Source organism: Schistocerca nitens, chromosome 10, assembly GCF_023898315.1.
Source record: "Schistocerca nitens isolate TAMUIC-IGC-003100 chromosome 10, iqSchNite1.1, whole genome shotgun sequence".
Classification (NCBI taxonomy): domain Eukaryota; kingdom Metazoa; phylum Arthropoda; class Insecta; order Orthoptera; family Acrididae; genus Schistocerca; species Schistocerca nitens.
Genome location: NC_064623.1, coordinates 73,687,954 through 73,709,445, shown reverse-complemented (window position 1 = coordinate 73,709,445; position 21,492 = coordinate 73,687,954). Strand labels below are relative to the sequence as shown.

The window sequence follows — 21,492 nt, the reverse complement described above, 5'->3', positions numbered from 1 at the left end:
GAGATAACGTTACACAACAGTTTTTCGTGATAACAACTTTGAAGTGATTCCTCGTGCTCCCTACTCACCTGACCTGGCTCCTAGTGACTTTTGGCTTTTTCCAACAATGAAAGACATACTCCGTGGCCGCACATTCACCAGCCGTGCTACTATTGCCTCAGCGATTTTCCAGTGGTCAAAACAGACTCCTAAAGAAGCCTTCGCCGCTGCCATGGAATCATGGCGTCAGCGTTGTGAAAAATGTGTACGTCTGCAGGGCGATTACGTCAAGAAGTAACGCCAGTTTCATCGATTTCGGGTGAGTAGTTAATTAGAAAAAAAGTCGGAGGCCTTAGAACTTGAATGCACCTCGTACAAAACGAGCTGCCCTTCTTTGAACTATTTCGATGTCAGTGCCAATCCTCATACGGCTATCACAGCGCACAGCAGTACTCCAGAAGAGGTCGGACAAGTGTGGTGTAAGCACTCTCTTTAATAGACCTGTTGCATCTCGAAGTGTTTTGTCAACAAATCGCCGTCTTTGATTTACTTTCCCCACTACATTATCTGTGTGATCGTTCCAGCTTAAGTTATTCATAACTGTAATCCTTAAGTATTTGGTTGAATTTACATTTGATTCAATTAAAAGCCTTTAGCTTTGTGTGATTTTCGTGTTGCCGACATTTAGCTGATTCCTTTTAGCACTCGTGTGGATAATTTCACACTTTTCATTATTTATAGTCAACTGCCACTTTTTGCACAATACAGATATCTTATCTAAATCATTTTGCAGCTGATTCTGATCATCTGGTGATTTTGCAAGTCTGTGAAAGTATGATCTCCAAACTGTCTAAGAAGGCTGTTCAGATTTGCTCCTAAATCGTATAAGTAGATCAGAAACATCAGAGGGCATATAACACTTCCTTGGGGCACGCCAGATGTTACTTCAGTTTCACTCGATGATTTTCCGTCAATTACTACGGATAGGAAATTACGATTCCAGTCACACAAATGAGGCTACACTCCATAGACATACAACTGATTAGAAGCCACTTGTAAGGAACAGTGTCAAAAGCCTTCTGGAAATCTAAAAATATGGATTCAATTTGACATCCTCGGTCGACAACCCTCACTACTTCTTGAGAATAAAGAGCTAGTTGTGTTTTACAAGAACGATAGTTTCTGAATCCGTGTTGGCTATTTGTCAATAAATCGTTATCTCTGAGATACATCATAATTTTCGAACACAGTTATCTCCCAAAATCCCACTGCAAATCGACGTTAGTGACATGGGTCTCTAATTCAGCGGATTACTCCTATTTTCTTTCTTGGGCACTGGTGTGCCGAGCAACTTCCCAATCTCTAGATACACATCTTTCGACGAGAAAACTGTTGTATTTGATTGCTAAGTATGGCTGTACTGTATCAGCGTACTCTGAAAAATACCTGACTGGGATACATTCTGGATCGGTAACCCTGTCATTATTAAGTGACTCAGTTGTTACATCAGTTACTGCTGCTGCAACGGCAGGTTATCAAGATTTAAGTGTTTGAACGTGGTGTTATAGTCGGCGCACGAGCGATGGGACACAGCACCTCCAAGGCAGTGATGAAGTGGGGATTTTCCAGTGTACCGTGAATATCAGGTATCAGGTAAAACATCAAAGCTCCGATATGGCTGCGGCCAGAAAAAGATCCTGCAAGATCGGGCCATGATGACTGAAGAGAATCGTTCAAAGAGACAGAAGTTCATACCTTCGACAAATTGTTGAAGATTTCAATGGTGGGCCATCTACAAATGTCAGCGTGCGAGCCATTCAACGAAACGTCACCGATATGGGCTTTCAGAGCAGAAGTCCCACTCGAGAACTCTTGATGGCTGCACGACACAAAGCTTTACGCCTCGCCTGGGGTGTCAACATCGACATTGGACTGTTGATGACTGGAAACATGTTGCCTGCTCGGAGGAGTCTCGTTTCAAACTGTGTCGAGTAGTTGGACGTGTATGGGTATGCAGACAACCTCATGAATCCCGGAATCCTGCATGTCAGCACGGGACTGTTCAAGCTGGTGCAGACTCTGTAACAGTGTGGGTCGTGTACAATTGGAGTGATATGGTACCCCATGATATGCCTAGCTACGACTCCGACAGGAGACACGTACATAAGCATCCTGTCTGACTACCTGGATCCATTCACGTCCACTGTGCATTCCGACGGACTGGAGAATTCCAGCACGACAATGCGACACCCCACACTTCCAGAATTGGTACAGATGGCTCCAGACACGGTCTTCTGAAATCAAACACCTCCACTGGCCACCAGATTCTCCAGAAATGAACATCATTTAGCATATCTGGGATTCCTTGCAACGTTCTCTTCAGAAGAGATCTCCACTGCCTCGTACTCTCACGGACGCGCAGGATTCATGGTGTCAGTTCCCCCCAGCACTACTTCATGCATCAGTCGAGTCCATGCCACTTCGTGTTGCGGCACTTCTGTGTGTTCAAGGGGACACTACATTATTTTAGGCAGCTATTCCAGATTCTTTGGCTCTTCAGTGTACTATAATGCCGCATACGTCCACAAACCTACCAACTAACTGCCGCACCACTGATACATAGAATCAGTGATATACACTCCTGGAAATGGAAAAAAGAACACATTGACACCGGTGTGTCAGACCAACCATACTTGCTCCGGACACTGCGAGAGGGCTGTACAAGCAATGATCACACGCACGGCACAGCGGACACACCAGGAACCGCGGTGTTGGCCGTCGAATGGCGCTAGCTGCGCAGCATTTGTGCACCGCCGCCGTCAGTGTCAGCCAGTTTGCCGTGGCATACGGAGCTCCATCGCAGTCTTTAACACTGGTAGCATGCCGCGACAACGTGGACGTGAACCGTATGTGCAGTTGACGGACTTTGAGCGAGGGCGGATAGTGGGCATGCGGGAGGCCGGGTGGACGTACCGCCGAATTGCTCAACACGTGGGGCGTGAGGTCTCCACAGTACATCGATGTTGTCGCCAGTGGTCGGCGGAATGTGCACGTGCCCGTCGACCTGGGACCGGACCACAGCGACGCACGGATGCACGCCAAGACCGTAGGATCCTACGCAGTGCCGTAGGGGACCGCACCGCCACTTACCAGCAAATTAGGGACACTGTTGCTCCTGGGGTATCGGCGAGGACCATTCGCAATCGTCTCCATGAAGCTGGGCTACGGTCCCGCACACCGTTAGGCCGTCTTCCGCTCACGCCCCAACATCGTGCAGCCCGCCTCCAGTGGTGTCGCGACAGGCGTGAATGGAGGGACGAATGGAGACGTGTCGTCTTCAGCGATGAGAGTCGCTTCTGCCTTGGTGCCAATGATGGTCGTATGCGTGTTTGGCGCCGTGCAGGTGAGCGCCACAATCAGGACTGCATACGACCGAGGCACACAGGGCCAACACCTGGCATCATGGTGTGGGGAGCGATCTCCTACACTGGCCGTACACCACTGGTGATCGTCGAGGGGACACTGAATAGTGCAGGGTACATCCAAACCGTCATCGAACCCATCGTTCTACCATTCCTAGACCGGCAAGGGAACTTGCTGTTCCAACAGGACAATGCACGTCCGCATGTATCCCGTGCCACCCAACGTGCTCTAGAAGGTGTAAGGCAACTACCCCGGCCAGCAAGATCTCCGGATCTGTCCCCCATTGAGCATGTTTGGGACTGGATGAAGCGTCGTCTCACGCGGTCTGCACGTCCAGCACGAACGCTGGTCCAACTGAGGCGCCAGGTGGAAATGGCATGGCAAGCCGTTCCACAGGACTACATCCAGCATCTCTACGATCGTCTCCATGGGAGAATAGCAGCCTGCATTGCTGCGAAAGGTGGATACACACTGTACTAGTGCCGACATTGTGCATGCTCTGTTGCCTGTGTCTATGTGCCTGTGGTTCTGTCAGTGTGATCATGTGATGTATCTGACCCCAAGAATGTGTCAATAAAGTTTCCCCTTCCTGGGACAATGAATTCACGGTGTTCTTATTTCAATTTCCAGGAGTGTATTTCGTTCCGTAGGTGGACAAACAAGCTATTAAGCAGCAGGTCATAATGTAATGGCTCATCAGTACGCAAGGCACCTAAGAGTTGTCACGCGAATTTTCTACATCTACATCTACATCTACATCCACACTCCGCAAGCCACCTGACGGTGTGTGGCGGAGGGTACCTTGAGTACCTCTATCGGTTATCCCTTCTATTCCAGTCTCATATTGTTCGTGGAAAGAAATATTGTCGGTATGCTTCTGTGTAGGCTCTAATCTCTCTGATTTTATCCTCATGGTCTCTTCGCGAGATATATGTAGGAGGGAGCAATATACTGCTTGACTCCTCGTTGAAGGTATGTTCTCGAAACTTCAACAAAAGCCCGTACCGAGCTACTGAGCGTCTCTCTTGCATAGTCTGAAAGGTGGCTACACTGAGCCACAGCGACAGAGATCGCTAGAGAGCATTGTTCCGCCGCCTCCACGGGAAGTGATTATTGGGATGTCGTAGTGGGCAGTGCTTGTCGAGGACTCGTAGTAGTCAGTTCGTGTTCAGATGTGCTAGTAGGGAGTGCTTGCTGAGATGTGATGCTGAAAGGTTCTTGTTGAGATGTGGTAATAGCGAGTCGGTGTGGAGATATATTGTAATTATGAGAGTGATTTTGGTCAATATATGAAGGTAACGAAACTTGATTTATTTTTCATTATTTCCATGTTTTAAATAATATGTCATTACAGGTTCAGTCAACAAAGCATCTGGCTTGTGTTCTTGGATTAGAGTGTAATTGTGGTTCTCTTGAGTAATTATGGTATTTGTATTTTCTTTAATTAATTCAGTATAAATGGTATTTGAAATTCTTGTCTTTTGAAGAAGAACCGTGCCAGATGTGTACGTTGAGTCACACTCCCACACACAGAACAGTGATACTTGTGCTTTGGTTTCGTAGGTTTTATAGTTGCTGGGGACTTAATTAATTAATTAATTAATTGTGTTAATGAAAATTTCCATTTCATTCCTTGTTGTTGTTCTATGCAGTCGTGCATGGGGGCTTAATTCTATGAAATGCAAATAATTTTAATTTTTGCTTTAGTAGCTGTCTGTCCGTTTACGAAGTCTCGTAACGGTTGGCCCTGACTAGTATTATTACGCTATCTGACTGCATAGAACAACAACAAGGAATGAAATGGAAATTTTCATTAACACAATTAATTAATTAATTAATTAAGTCCCCAGCAACTATAAAACCTACGAAACCAAAGCACAAGTATCACTGTTCTGTGTGTGGGAGTGTGACTCAACGTACACATCTGGCACGGTTCTTCTTCAAAAGACAAGAATTTCAAATACCATTTATACTGAATTAATTAAAGAAAATACAAATACCATAATTACTCAAGAGAACCACAATTACACTCTAATCCAAGAACACAAGCCAGATGCTTTGTTGACTGAACCTGTAATGACATATTATTTAAAACATGGAAATAATGAAAAATAAATCAAGTTTCGTTACCTTCATATATTGACCAAAATCACTCTCATAATTACAATATATCTCCACACCGACTCGCTATTACCACATCTCAACAAGAACCTTTCAGCATCACATCTCAGCAAGCACTCCCTACTAGCACATCTGAACACGAACTGACTACTACGAGTCCTCGACAAGCACTGCCCACTACGACATCCCAATAATCACTTCCCGTGGAGGCGGCGGAACAATGCTCTCTAGCGATCTCTGTCGCTGTGGCTCAGTGTAGCCACCTTTCATATGCCCTTCCTCCACGGCTAGAATTTGATGGTATTTTTGCCAGCATTGGTGGTGAAAATACCACCAAATTCGTCAAAAAAATATAGACAAAAATAAAAGATAATATTAATACGTAAATATCATATAACTAGATAAAATTTTGGCTTTGCACTGACCTTTCAATAACCTATTATATAGAATACAGTAAGCAATACAAATTCTTTCATACATGTGACTTTACATAATAGTTTACACAAGTATTATGTGGTTAAACAATTCAATCAATAGCGTCAGCAATGACGAATATGTGCAGGTAAGAGTCTCATAGCTTTCCACAAACAGTAATACACAAAAAATCAGTTTATACAAATATTCACATAAACGCTTTCCATAGCCCAAGAATAAGCAGTTGACAGTTCCAGCAGTAGCACCCAGCAATGGTCAACAGGTGCAAATTCCAATAAGTAACATTTTTTCAATAGAAGCAGTCCATCAGTGGCACCCACAATGTTGATCAGGTGCACACAGCAACGGGTGACTTCATTTCAGTAGAAGCAATCCATCAGCGGCACCCAGCAATGTTGAGTAGGTGCAGACATCAACAGGTGACATCTTTTCATTAGAAGCAGTCCATCAGTGGCACCCAGCAATGTTGAGTAGGTGCAGACACCAACAAGTAACACCATTTCAGTGGAAGCAGTCCATTAGTGGCACCAGCAATGTTGATCAGGTGCACACAGCAACAGGTGACTTCATTTCAGTAGAAGCAATCCATCAGTGGCACCCAGCAATGTTGAGCAGGTGCACACAGCAACAGGTGACTTCGTTTCAGTAGAAGCAATCCATCAGTGGCACCCAGCAATGTTGAGCAGGTGCAGACATCAACAGGTGACATCTTTTCAGTAGAAGCAGTCCATCAGTGGCACCCAGCAATGTTGAGTAGGTGCAGACATCAACAGGTGACATCATTTCGGTAGAAGCAGTCCATCAGTGGCAACCGCAATGTTGAGTAGGTGCAGACATCAACAGGTGACATCATTTCGGTAGAAGCAGTCCATCAGTGGCACCCGCAATGTTGAGCAGATGCACACAGCAACAGGTGACATCTTTTCAGTAGAAGCAGTCCATTAGTAGCACCAGCAATGTTGATCAGGTGCACACAGCAACAGGTGACATTTCTCAGCAGAAGCAGTTCCATAAAATACACTGTCACTGATCACACTGTTCATCAGAGTTTATAAGCAGAAATTAAACATGTCCTAGTGGCACCAATATTGTAGAAAAAGTACAAGTAACAGTCCATAATTTTTTTTACAATCACTGATCACACAGTTCATCAGCAGAAATTAAACATGACTAAATGTCACACATCATGTTGAAAAGTGCAGCACCATCACTAATCAGACATTTCAGGCATGAACAATAGTTTGAATACACATACAATGCTTTTACATTAAACATACAAATCATAACAAACACACAAATGATATCAGATAATTGTCCTATTAACTATTACAATACACAAATACCAGTAAACCTATAACATTTGTGGGTGTCAGTGCAAGCCACTACCAACAAATAAAATAATATTTAGGAGATAGGTGGGTAGGATTAGAAAAGGAAAACACACAAAACACATCCACTCATCTTTCATCCACATTAAGTACTACTGTGTAATTGAATAGTGTTAACTGTGTAAATGTAACTCTGTCCAAGATTTGATGTTCATCATGTGTACCAAGTACTAGTGGCAGCAATGTATAACAGTCAATAATAGTTAAGTCAACGTCATAGTCATCATGTCAAGACCAATGTTTGCCAAGCCAGATCAAAATGTACGGTTGCTGAACAACTGTCAGTGAGCCAAGATATGCACATGCTTCCTCTCTCAAAAAAAGTATATACTGCTTAGTGATTTAACAAGTGTGTGTATAGACAATCTTCCTTCCACTTTAGTGTTCTAGTCTGCCATCTTCATCCTCCTTGTTCCATATAAACCAACAAAACAATATGCTCCTCATTTACTTTACCTCTTATCCACCAAAACTCCAATAATCATCAACTTCACCTAATCTCAATACCTCAATAATACGTCGATACATATAAACCTCAGCACCAATATCATTTCACTTCCATAACAACTCTTTCCTCTAGTCAGTCTCCTCGAACAAGTACAGACAAAATCCTAGTGCAACTTCAATTCATCATCCCATACAATCCGAAGACACAGTGTCCACACACAACCTCTATGTAATCAATCTGACCCAAATTTTCTACTCATTATAAATTATAAGATACATTTTGGTTCCTTGTCCATCATTAAATAAAAGAAATGCATACATGACCTCTAACAGACTTAAGTTCGAATAACTCTCAGTAATTAAGTACGATTACGGAGTGTGAATGATCATAATATTTCACAGTGTGTACACCACTTCAAGAATCATAGCAGAAGCAAACATGTGGAGTATTTTTTGTGTCAAGTGTCACTTCCTATTTCAATTGCTCACGAAAATGCAGTGTAATACTGTCAATGGTCTAAACCTAGTTTTGGTATGTCATGTCGTTAGCTTCCTTCCTAGTAACATAAATTTATACAGCTTCCCTAAAACCTCAGCTCATGTGACTTCTATGAAGTTTCTTGTACTAATGTCGTTCGTCGAATTCTAGCAGTTCATTTTCTTATCTTAAAAATATAAGGCACTGAGCGTAAGCAAAACATGCAATAGCGAGTAAATATACCAGTAGAGAACAGAATGTCAACAAGTGGATGCAGCACAATTCTTACAACGAGGCTCGGCCAAGCGAACAATCTATAATTAATACAATAGTGTGACCTAAACTCTATGTTCGTACACTGTACATCAGCATTGCTATATACTAAATTGAAGAGTAGTTATGACAACAAAACAGAAATGTGTAAATATGCAATCCATACGCACAGCAGCAAACATGCCTTACACAATAAACAGGTCATTAGCATCACATCGACATAAGCAAATAAATGTTCATATGTAATCTTAATAAGTACACATGAAGGCGCAAGCAGATAAATCACAAAGTATAACTTACATATCTAACCACATCAGCACAATTAATCAGGTGACAATTATAATTTAAATCAATAAGCACAGCAGGCACATAATAAAAAAAAATATGACATCAGTGAAAAAGCATAGCAGCCAAGCGATGCATAATATACACAAGTAATAACACTGTTCATTAATCAATAATTGTCAAAATCAGCAAATGTACACAAGCACGTCGCTTCACAAGTAAATTCATAGAACATGAAATTTAGCACAAAGTATGAGTCACGTAATCGCGAGCAGCAAATTACGTCTAAAGTACGTACCTACGTGAAATTATGTTACCTGAAAAATAAACTCAATTAATCGTTACCTTTTTTTTGTTTATTACTTTCTTCTTCGAAATGACGTTCTTCCTGAAAATTTTCTCCAAAGCAAGTCGTCTTAACGTCGGACACGCACAGAATTTACCTGAAGGTCTTAAATATTTTATCCTGAAAAATACTGAACGTTAATAATATAATTTATGAAGTCATCATAGCTTTATACAGAATTTATTCGGAGAAATTAGACTGTGTATTTGTTTACGTCTGTCAGTGCATTCGCACTGAGCGCTCGATCAGCTGTAGGCGCGTGACGTAGGAAGCGATTGTTTGCGGTCAACGACTGCTTTGTGCGGCGCGCAGACTTCAGTGTTGCTTTGAGTATCTGCCGCCGCCGGAACACGGCGCGGTATCCTTGTACTCTCCGCATGTTTACATGTAGCTGTTAGTTTCTCTAAAGTATGTCATTCCACAAAAATTTTTTTTTAAAAGTATATCATTCCACAAAAATTTTGGAAACTACGAACCTCACGTTTTGTGGTAGGAACAGCGTAATTACGAATAGCGTCTAGTTTCTCTGGATCAGGGAGAATACCTTCTGTAGAAATAATGTGACCGAGAAATTTCACCTGAGAACGACCAAATTCAGATTTTTCAAAGTTCACAGTAATGCCAGCTCTTGCAAAAATACGTAATAATGAATCCAAAATTTTGTTGTGCTCATTCCAAGAACGTTTAGCAATAAGAATGTCGTCAACATAAGAAGTAATATTGTCACGAAGATAAACAGGTAAAATTTAGTTTAAACTACGAATGAATGCTGCAGAAAATATAGTAAGTCCAAACGGTAATTTCCAAAGTCATTTTCGGGTAAAACAGTCAAATCTGGTTATTCTTTACCTACTGTCTAGATAGATTGATAGTAGAAGAGTTGTTTTTATAGATGCAAAGAATAGCGAAAGAGTAGGCAGCGGTGCAGAAAACTAAAAGGGAAATAACACCACTACAGCTCGGGGCCCTGTGAGCGCTACGGCACATATTCACTTAGTGTAGTGAATCCCCTGAGGACATTAATAGCTGCACATTAATTTCAGTTTGTGACTCAGTGGCAAATTTGGTGGAAGTGCGCACGTAAATCGATCCAACCATGAACATGGACGTATGTCATTCCTAGAATTGCAAAAGATCTTAAATTTCCGAACAGTCAAGAAGTGTTTACAGTCAAAGCTTCCGCCTCGCGGCGACAAAGACCTACCGCGTCTGTCCCAGTCCCAATGTCGATTATTGTCAAGTTCCCGCGCCTGGCGCTCACTTGTTGCATCCCGTAAATGAAATAAATTATTTTCTTCAAAGCCCTCTGCTATCTGTGTTTCTAAATTTCTTCTACTGTCTTTTCCTACGATTTCGCCTTCAGTTTGTTTGACTTGCTTTTGTAACACCTCAAATTCTATTTTAACGCGTTCATTAAATTTTCCCTGATTGTCAACATGTTTAATTATGCTCTGGTACTCTTCTGTTTCCGCAAATGGCAATAGAGCTATATCATCTAAATCTCTGTCCCCATGTAAACTAAGATTTGTCAATTTATCTGAAATCTCCTCATCTCTTTGCAATAAGTTTACGTCTTCCGTAAGTATCGCAACTCGGGTTTCGGTATTGTCACATTTAGTAGTTAACTGTTCACACTGTTGCGTTAAGTTATTTATTCTGTCATTTGGTACGGATTCCTCGATTTTCTCAAATATTTCTTCCTTATCGTGTGCGCGTTGTAAATTTAACTCTGAAAATTTTTGTACTATCACGCGATCTTTTTCTTCCCGTTCTCTGTCCTGTTCCTCTTGTCTGATTTCTGTTGAAATTAAACTATTATTGTGAGCATTCAAAACCGGTTGTACTTCTTCTCTAATTTCTTTCTTTGATTCATCTTTCGTATTTTTGAAACATGTCCCTATTCGTGAGCATAACCGTGTTGTCATTGTTTCCATCTGTGTTTTTAATTCAGATCTAAACTGTGTTTCCATTGTTCCCATATCATTTTTTAATTCAGATCCCAAAGTTCCCATCCGTGTTTCCATTCGTGTTTCCATTGTTCCCATCTGTGTTTTTAATTCAGATCCCAAATTTAATATTATACCCATCAACTGCTCCATTTGATCTGGTTCGAAATTCTTTTCGCCCCTATCATTTCTCGCAAAACCAGTTTCCTTCGTCATAGCTGTATAGCCATCTGTGTTCGATACTATTCCAGAATCTTCTGTCGTTAGTCTCGAATTCTGAAAATTTTCTAATTGTGAAAAGTTTTGAATTGGTTCCGGACTATTTTCCCGACTTATTACATTGTTTTCCACTTCATTATTCAACATACTGTTCTCTTGTGTTGGCGAACTCGCCATGTCAACAATTTCATCATTCTCACTATTCATCATTTTTGCCTTTTTCATTGATCGCGTAATCATTTACAAAACAAACAAAACTCGTCACTGTACGAAAATTACACACAATGACTCTTTATCATCAACAATACCATTCACTCGAAATGTTTCCCTCAAACACGATTAACGAACAATTGAAATAATTGCACTAAATCGTCAAACGCGTATACAAGACAACAAATCAAATTCAGAGAAAAAATACCATTATAAGAATGACAATTACCAAATCTACACATGCAAAACAGACTATAATTACTAAACTACAAGTTACTACAACAATGCTACTGTCTACTATTTTTACAATCAGAAGATTCCAAGGGACGATCCGAAGCAGTGGTCGCCACGTGCATGGGGGCTTAATTAAAATGAAATGCAAATAATTTTAATTTTTGCTTTAGTATAGCTGTAAGTCCGATTACGAAGTCTCGTAACGGTTGGCCCTGACTAGTATTATTACGCTATCTGACTGCATAGAACAACAACAAGGAATGAAATGGAAATTTTCATTAACACAATTAATTAATTAATTAATTAAGTCCCCAGCAACTATAAAACCTACGAAACCAAAGCACAAGTATCACTGTTCTGTGTGTGGGAGTGTGACTCAACGTACACATCTGGCACGGTTCTTCTTCAAAAGACAAGAATTTCAAATACCATTTATACTGAATTAATTAAAGAAAATACAAATACCATAATTACTCAAGAGAACCACAATTACACTCTAATCCAAGAACACAAGCCAGATGCTTTGTTGACTGAACCTGTAATGACACATTATTTAAAACATGGAAATAATGAAAAATAAATCAAGTTTCGTTACCTTCATATATTGACCAAAATCACTCTCATAATTACAATATATCTCCACACCGACTCGCTATTACCACATCTCAACAAGAACCTTTCAGCATCACATCTCAGCAAGCACTCCCTACTAGCACATCTGAACACGAACTGACTACTACGAGTCCTCGACAAGCACTGCCCACTACGACATCCCAATAATCACTTCCCGTGGAGGCGGCGGAACAATGCTCTCTAGCGATCTCTGTCGCTGTGGCTCAGTGTAGCCACCTTTCAAGTCTTCCACTGTAGTTTATCCATCATCTCCGTAACGTTTTCGCGATTACCAAATGATCCTGTAACGAAGCGCGCTGCTCTCCGTTGGATCTCTATCTCTTCTATCAACCATATCTGGTACGGATCTTACACTGGTGAGCAATATTCAAGCAGTTGGCGAACAAATGTACTGTACCCTACTTCCTTTGTTTTCGGACTGCATTTCCTCACGATTCTTGGAATGAATCTCAGTCTGGCATCTGCTTTACCGACGATTAATTTTATATGGTCATTCCATTTTAAATCACTCCTAATGCCTACTTCCAGATAATTTATGGAATGACCTGCTTCCACTTGCTGACCTGCTATATTGTACGTAAATGAATATCTTTCTTTCTATGTATTCGCAGCACATTACACTTGTCTACATTGAGATTCAATTGCCATTCCCTGCACCATGCGCCAATTCGCTGCAGATCCTCCTGCATTTCAGTACAATTTTCCAATGTTACAACCTCTCGATATACTACAGCATCATACGCAAAAAGTCTCAGTGAACTTCCGATGTTATCCACAAGGTCATTTATATATATTGTGAATAGCAACGGTCCTACGACATTCCGCTGCGGCACACCTGAAATCACTCTTACTTCGGAAGACTTCTCTCCATTGAGAATGACATGCTGAGTTCTATTGTCTAGGAACTCTTCAATCCAATCACACCTCTTCAACCCATTTACACAATTGGTCTGATAGTCCATATGCTCTTACTTTGTTCATTAAACGACTGTGGGGAACTGTATCGAACGCCTTGCGGAAGTCAAGAAACACGGCATCTAGCTGGGAACCCGTGTCTATGGCCCTCTGAGTCTCGTGGACGAATAGCGCGAGCGGTGTCTCAGCAGATATTTGCAATTTCGTTTTGCATTGTGTGCTTGGAGTCAGCCCAATGAAACAGTGCTCATCAAGCCTTCCAACGACACCAGTGTCGACAGAAAACGTCGATTTGTTTCCTGTTACAAGCAAATGATCTTCAAAGCTGAATTTCAAGTGCCAATTTGTTCCAGATTAGTGTAGCGCGATTCTTGTTTCATCGCTATGTATAGACCCGGGACAGCAAAAAAGGTATATTAACCAGTATTCGAGCACCGACAGCACTAACCTGGCCCACACTTTTTGTTACCCTCAACCACCTTGCGCTACTGAGTCGCAGTTTGTTTAGTGTTTATTCTTCTTGTTTAACTGTCGCTGTTAACATCTATCGATACAACGAATAACGGACTATACGCATTCGGATTAACAATACTTTTGTTCGTAACGGGAAACAAACCGATGCTTTCGGTTCTTTACATATGAACAGAATTGAATATTCTGCCAGATTTCGAGACAGAGTTTCATTGTAGAAACTGTTATAATCAATTGCCGTCGATGTTATTGCTTTGAGTTCAAACTACATGTGGGCTATCCTTACACAGTCAGATTGTAAGGAGTGAAAACTATCACTTCGTAAACCATCGAGTGAATTTTTATATGCTTTATTAAACAGATGTATTTTGTGTATGTTTTCGATTGGTCTTGATAATACGTTATTCAGTCACGCTACGGCAAGCTTGTTGTCACTAATACCTCTATCCGTCATGATGTTCCCTATTTGCTTAGGATTATTTGTTGCTAAGAGGCCATGTATGTTTCCGCAACCATTTACACTTCGAGTGGGCTCCTGAACTAACTATTCAAAGTAATTTTCTGAGAAAGCATTCAATACGATTTCGGACGACGATTTATGCCTATCATCGACTTTAAACATGTATAATAAACTGAGGGTAGAATGACATTTTCACTGTGTACCAGAGTGAGCGCTGATATGAAACTTCCTGGCCGATTAAAACTGTGTGCCGGACCGAGACTCGAACTCGGGACCTTTGCCTTTCGCAGGCAAGTGCTCTACCATCTGAACTACCCAAGCACGACTCACGCCCCGTCCTCACAGCTTCACTCCTGCCAGTACCTTGTCTCCTACCTTCCAAACTTCACAGAAGTTCTCCTGCGAACCAGGTTTAACACATTACGTGACTTGCCAGATGAGGCGAAACCTTTCCGTCCATGCACTGCCTATCTCAGTGACCTTGTGCTCATAGCATTCGCAATTACTCATGTTGTTGGGTCAACATTGGAAGACTGCTGCAGAACCCCAGGTTCAACGATTTGCGCTGAAAGGCGTGTTCTGCAGTACGTGTGTCTGCAACAGCACTCGACTCTATCGACCAATCTGCCACAGATCACCATGTGTCTTGCTTTGCAGAATGGTCCAGCTTCCGACTTCCATATTCTGAGATGATGAGCGGACATCCGACACCTTGCTACCTTCTCACGTTTCCAACATCCTTCAACCACTTCCCATAGATGTCACAACAGTGGTACGCAAACAGACGACCAGCTTACCCGTTTTCCGTCCCTAGCCACAGCAATCAGCCTTTTGACAATGACTCTTTTGTCAGTGGATGTCACCATTTGCGTCCCATACCATCACTAGAATTATTGTCCATTCGTCTTGCTCTGTTTACATATGTTGTTTGACACGTTACGTGACAGCAGCTCCACAAGTCGGCATTTAGCCACGTGGTAACCAGTGGTCATAATGTTTTGTTTACATTTGCAAATTCCAGACTGCCGAGGTATGACCTGCTGGGAGATCCAGTTGTGAAGCGCATAGCGCAGAAGCACGGCAAGACCACTGCCCAGGTACTGATCCGCTTCCTCATGCAGTTGGAGGTCGCTGTCATTCCCAAGAGCTCCAACCCCACTCGCGTTGAAGAGAACTTCGCGGTGAGTATGCACCAGTATGATGCTGTTCAGAATTTATTATATTCTGCATTTCCTACAAAAGGATCTCCCTGGTTTGTAAAACTCCAGAAGTAACACTTCTATGGCAGTTATTAAGAGAAGTAACACGTTTTGCTTGGTCTATATGAAACCTGCAACATGGACGATAACATGGACGATAACAAGTTTGGACAAGAAGAGAATAGAAGCTTTCGAAATGTGGTGCTACAGAAGAATGCTGAAGATAAGATGGGTAGATCACGTAACTAATGAGGAGGTATTGAATAGGATTGGGGAGAAGAGAAGTTTGTGGCACAACTTGACTAGAAGAAGGGATCGGTTGGTAGGACATGTTTTGAGGCATCAAGGGATCACAAATTTAGCATTGGAGGGCAGCGTGGAGGGTAAAAATCGTAGAGGGAGACCAAGAGATCAATACACTAAGCAGATTCAGAAGGCTGTAGGTTGCAGTAGGTACTGGGAGATGAAGAAGCTTGCACAGGATAGAGTAGCATGGAGAGCTGCATCAAACGTCTAAGGACTGAAGACCACAACAACAACAACAATATGAAACCTAACCGTAGCGTACTTAGCGTTTCTATAAAGGGTGGCATCAAAATATCTGTTGCCGAGTTTGTTCGACGTTAAGTAAGTTGAAAATAAATAGACATTGTTTCTATTACTTGGTGTAGAAATACGGGATAAGTATGGATAACATAAAAGGGCGAGGGTAACTTTTGGTAATCAGGAGGCAAAACAGGGGTTAAAGGAATGACATAGAAGAAATGAAAAGAGTTAGCGGGGATCATAGTGGGGTAATGAGATTATAGTAGAGCTGCGTCGATAACAAGCAGATCCTCTGGTTAAAAGAGGTGCGCAGAAATGTAGTAAAGCAACAGTTTCTTTGGATAATGGACAGATAAGGCATGTAGTACACTAATAGTTGCTAAATGAAGAACACAGATGGCTTAATGTAGTAACATTGCCGTAACTGGGGTAACAAACAGTTCCTGCAATGAAAGGAGGTAAGTAGTAGTGCAGTAATGTGACATTTACTTTCAATGATGGGGTGGTAATAGGAGGAGTAATAGATAAAATAGAAGTGAAGGAACGAACCAAAGGGGATTATGGTGGGATAATTGAGAAGCACTGGAATAACTGAGGGTAGCACCTGGATCAAGAGGTTAAAGGGTGGGTAAGGCAATAAGACAGTGAGACGTCGAGGTGACAGAGGGTTAATGCAGTAGCACAGGGTAATGAGCGTCGATTAGAGGGTGTTGTATGAGGGGGTAACATGGGGTGTTAATGCAGAAACACAGTGTAATGAGTCTCGGTAAGTTGGTGCACCTTGATCTGCACCAGTGCTGTGTTTTGAGTCTAGAGTCTATTACAACAATGAGGACATTACAGCAGTCATACTGTCTCATTGTTATATTACTGTCTCATTGTTATATACATGCTCTAGTATTTACTCATTGTTGGATACTGTCCAAATCACTAGTGCTACCCCACAATCTCCTGTGATTTCTATTGACCGTGCTTCCAAAGTTGCTTTCATGTTTTGAATGATACATGTAACTGTTACCTTTTTTAAATTTTCGTGCTACTACGTAATTCAAGTTTTAGGCCATTTTTCAAGTCCTTGATAGTAAATTATCTGCCGGTGGAAAACATATGCCAATTAAAATAATAGTTCAAATGGCTCTGACCACTATGGGACTTAACATCTGAGGTAATCAGTCACCTAGAACTTAGAACTACTTAAACCTAACTAACCTAATGACATGACGCAATTCCATGCCCGAGGCACGATTCGAACCTGCGACCGTACTGGGCGCGCGATTCCAGACTGTAGCGCCTAGAACCTCTCGGCCACCCCGGCCGGCAATTAAAATAATAAATAATTTACTGAATTACAGGTATTTGATTTCGAGCTCCCTCCAGAAGACATGGAAGCCCTGGAAGCGTTGGACAAGGGACGTAAAGGCAGATTGGGAAGCGAACACTCACAACCTGGGTAACTACATCATAGTATTTTATTCACAATATAATTTATTACATCTTTCCAATAAAGTATTTGTTCGCTTAACTTATCTACTTTCAGACTTGACTGTTAGAGCTTTTAAACTTATTCTGTAAGAACGAACACTACAAGACTCGATATAAAAAAACTACTCGGTACTAACTCAAATAGATGCAACAAAACCTTAGACATTTCGATTAAAAAGGAATGAGTGTCTGATTAATATTAATCGTAATAATAATAATAATAAAACCTTTCCTTCGCGGGCAAGTGCTGTACCATCTTTTTTTTTTCGGTTGGTCTGGACGGACGTCACATGACATCCGTTCAAGCTGATCATTGATTCCTTTACTCAGTTTTTTTTTTTTTTATTACAAAGGGCGAGCAGCTCTGACCGAACACGCTGAGCTACCGTGCCGGCATAATTTGTGCTGCGACCGGGACTCAAACCGGGGTTCCAGCTGAGCTACCCAAGCACGACTCACGCCCCTTCCTCAGAACTTCAGTTCCGCCAGTACCTCGTCTCCTACCTTCCAAACTTCATAGAAGCTCTCCTGCGAAACCGAGTTCGAATCTCGGTCTGGCACACAGTTTTAATCTTCCAGGAAGTTTAAAATAACCGCACACACCGCTGCAGAGTGAAAATCTCATTCGGGAATAATAATAAAAATATCAGAGGAGCATAATTATAAAACAGGAACATAAAAACCAACGGGATCAAAGCCGGAATGGAGGAATTGGCATAATAACCGAAGTGCAGATACCGCACGTAAGCTGAGAAACCAATAGATCGCATCTTGAGCTGTTACTGGTAACACCTCTCAGGTTATTACAAGCAGAGGCACAATGGTGTGGAAGAAATGATCCACTGGAACTTGTGCCAAAATTGCCATCTTCTGATGGCAAGTAAGTGGTGGAACCACAAAACGGTAGAAGTTGTCGAACACGAACGTGCCAAATCACTGTGCGACTTCCGACTGCAGACAGATGGAATGCTGACAAACAGTTCACCAGAAATCACAACAGTGAAGAAACAGAGTCTGTAGATCATCTATCTCAGGTGACAGCAGAATCGACAAAAAAATAAAAGCTTACCAAATACGATGATTTGAAAATCGAACTACAGTAACTCTGACGTGAAGGTGGTCCCACTTGTGCAGTGACAGAAGAACGTAGTGGGCCCTTCAAGAGCGTTAGTGCTGATTACGTCACGCAGTGCCAGAGACTTGCAAGTTGTCTGGCTAGTGATAACATACAAAATCTAGCGAAGTGATTTCATTTGCTGAGTTTTTTTTACAAAAAAATCAATAGTAATAAAATTATTCCCTCATTAATAGCCTCTGCTTTTATTGATCCTTTTGGAACTGTCACATCTCTGTTCCAGGAGCGGGAGGCATCCTGAATGGCCGTGGTTTGAACCCTACTAGTAGAGAAGAGAAGACTACTATCAACAGCAGTCTAGCTGCGACTGAAACGTACCTGTGTTAGAAAATGCTCAGCTATATTGCAACTTCTTTTAATGATGTTAAATTCGTGACAATAAATCGTGTACTACAAAAGAAATCACTACGAAACCACGACAGGCAATTTTAATTATTTATCGACATTGAAATTAAAAAAAAAATCCATTCACTTTCCAAGATTGAAAATAATTTGGTTTTTACTACCATAAATTTTTGCCTTGTAAACATGTCAGTACTGATTACTATGTAACATATTCCCACATTAACGATTTAATTCCAGTACATGTCTGCCCTCGCAGCTACATCCGCTAGCGTAATTGTAAAGAGATAGATAGAGTTTGACCTAGTGTGTAGCACGTGGGACGGTCGACCAAAATTTGTTCAGCTGACCGCATAATCAAATTATAACCTTATTTCGTTATGTTAAACGATATGAACTTGTTCTTGTTATTCTGAGGTAAAAAGAATTAAATTAAATTTATTGTTAAACTGGTAATCACTAAAGTGCTTTTGATATACTTTACTGCAAAACGCAGAAAGCAGAAACAATAAACTATAATAAACATTATCCTCTGTATGATGCGAAAAGTGGCAATTGACCCTGCATAAAGAAAAGTGTGAAGTTATTCACCTGAGTACTAACAGAAATCCGCTAAATTTCGATTACGCGATAAGTCACACAAATCTGAAGGCTGTAAATTCAACTAAATATTTAAGGATTACAGTTACAAATAACCTAAATCGGAACGATCACATATGTGTAGAGTATACAAAAGACTTCGCTTCATTGGCAGAGCACTTAGAAGGTGCAGCAGGTCTACTAAAGAGACTGATTACACCACGCTTGTCCGCCCTACTCTGGAGTATTGCTGTGCGGTGTGGTATCCACATCAGGTGGGACTGACAGATGACATCGAAAAAGTACAAAGAAGGGCAGCTTGTTTTGTATTATCACGAAATAGGGGAGTTAGTGCCACAGGCATGATACGTGAATCGGAGTGACAATTATTAAAACAAAGGCGTTTTTCTTTGCGACGGGATCTTCTCATGAAATTTCAATCACCAGTTTTCTCCTCCGGTTCCGAAAACATTCTCTTGGCACCCACCTACATAGGGAGAAATGATCATCACGATAAAATAAGAGAAATCAGGACTCGCACAGAAGAATTTAAGTGCTCGTTTTTCCCGCGCGCCGTTCTAAAGCGGAACGGTAGACAGCTTGAAGGTGGTTCATTGAACCCTCTGCCAGGCACTTTACTGTAAATAACAGAGTAATCACGTAGATGTAGATGTAGATATTAGTTCCTACGAGTAATTCATTCATACGGTGGTTAAAAACATTCTTTTTCGTAACAGAACTGCTGTATGTTTTTTTTTTCTCAACGGTTGGTGTGTTTTTGGGGATACTGAATCCGAATGTCATGTTTGCTGCATTGTAAGAAGTCAGCAACACAAAGAATAACCCAAAAAATTAAAATTTTCGCATTTTTTTTAAATTTTCGTGTATATCTCGAACACTATACGTTTTTCGAGGATGACCACACATAATTAACAGTGAACGAAATTCCGCACAAGATGTACTAGTCACGTTGTAAGACGTCGTGGTCTCCTGACCTTCATTGCTTACATATTCTGCCCTCACAATCATATTCCGCACATCAAGACGCTTCATTCGAACCCGAACTCGATAAGATAAAGTCAATGTTGTATGAATTCATATAAACGATATGCAAATAACAAGTGCGCACCGGGGTTGAAATACTCGAGGCTGGCGTACACACATACCAGGTGATCAAAAAGTCAGTATAAATTTGAAACCACGGAATAATGTAGATAGGTAAAAATTGACACACATGCTTGGAATGCCATGGGGTTTTATTAGAACCAAAAAAAAAAAAAACAAAGTTCACAAAATGTCCGACAGATGGCGCTGGATAGCAAAACTGCTACCGTGACGGGTGAGAGGTACGCCGACATGTTACAGAATCGCATCATCCCCCGCCTGGCTGATAAACACCTGCTGGAACGTACGATGTTTATGCAGGATGGCGCTCCACCCCATATTGCTAGACGCGTGAAAGATCTCTTGCGCGTGTCGTTTGGTGATGAGCGTGTGCTCAGCCGCCACTTTCGTCATGCTTGGCCTTCCAGGTCGCCAGATCTCAGTCCGTGTGATTATTGGCTTTGGGGTTACCTGAAGTCGCAAGTGTATCGTGATCGACCGACATCTCTAGGGATGCTAAAAGACAACATACGACGCCAATGCTTCACCATAACTCCGGACATGCCTTACAGTGCTTTTCACAATATTATTCCTCGACTACAGCTATTGTTGAGGAGTGATGATGGACATATTGAGCAGTTCCTGTAAATAACATCATCTTTGCTTTGTCTTACTTTGTTATGCTAATTATTGCTATTCTGATCAGATGAAGCGCCATCTGTCGGACATTTTTTGAACTTTTGTATTTTTTTTTTGTTCTAATAAAACCCCATGTCACTCCAAGCATGTGTGTCAATTTGTACCTCTCTATCTACATTATTCCGTGATTTATTTAGTTTTCA

General features: G+C 41.5%; 1 protein-coding gene across 3 annotated transcripts in view; it reads left to right on the top strand.

Moving 5' to 3' along the window:
• Positions 1-19,301, top strand: part of LOC126210624 (1,5-anhydro-D-fructose reductase-like) — a 111,361-nt gene extending 92,060 nt beyond the window's left edge. For all 3 annotated transcript variants that reach the window (XM_049939917.1, XM_049939916.1, XM_049939918.1), the window contains 3 exons: positions 15,285-15,444; positions 17,361-17,458; positions 18,849-19,301. In XM_049939917.1, coding sequence (XP_049795874.1) covers positions 15,285-15,444; positions 17,361-17,458; positions 18,849-18,891 — 301 coding nt within the window. In that variant the 3' untranslated portion in view covers positions 18,892-19,301. The remainder of the gene's footprint in view (positions 1-15,284; positions 15,445-17,360; positions 17,459-18,848) is intronic.
• The last annotated feature ends 2,191 nt before the right edge of the window (positions 19,302-21,492 follow it).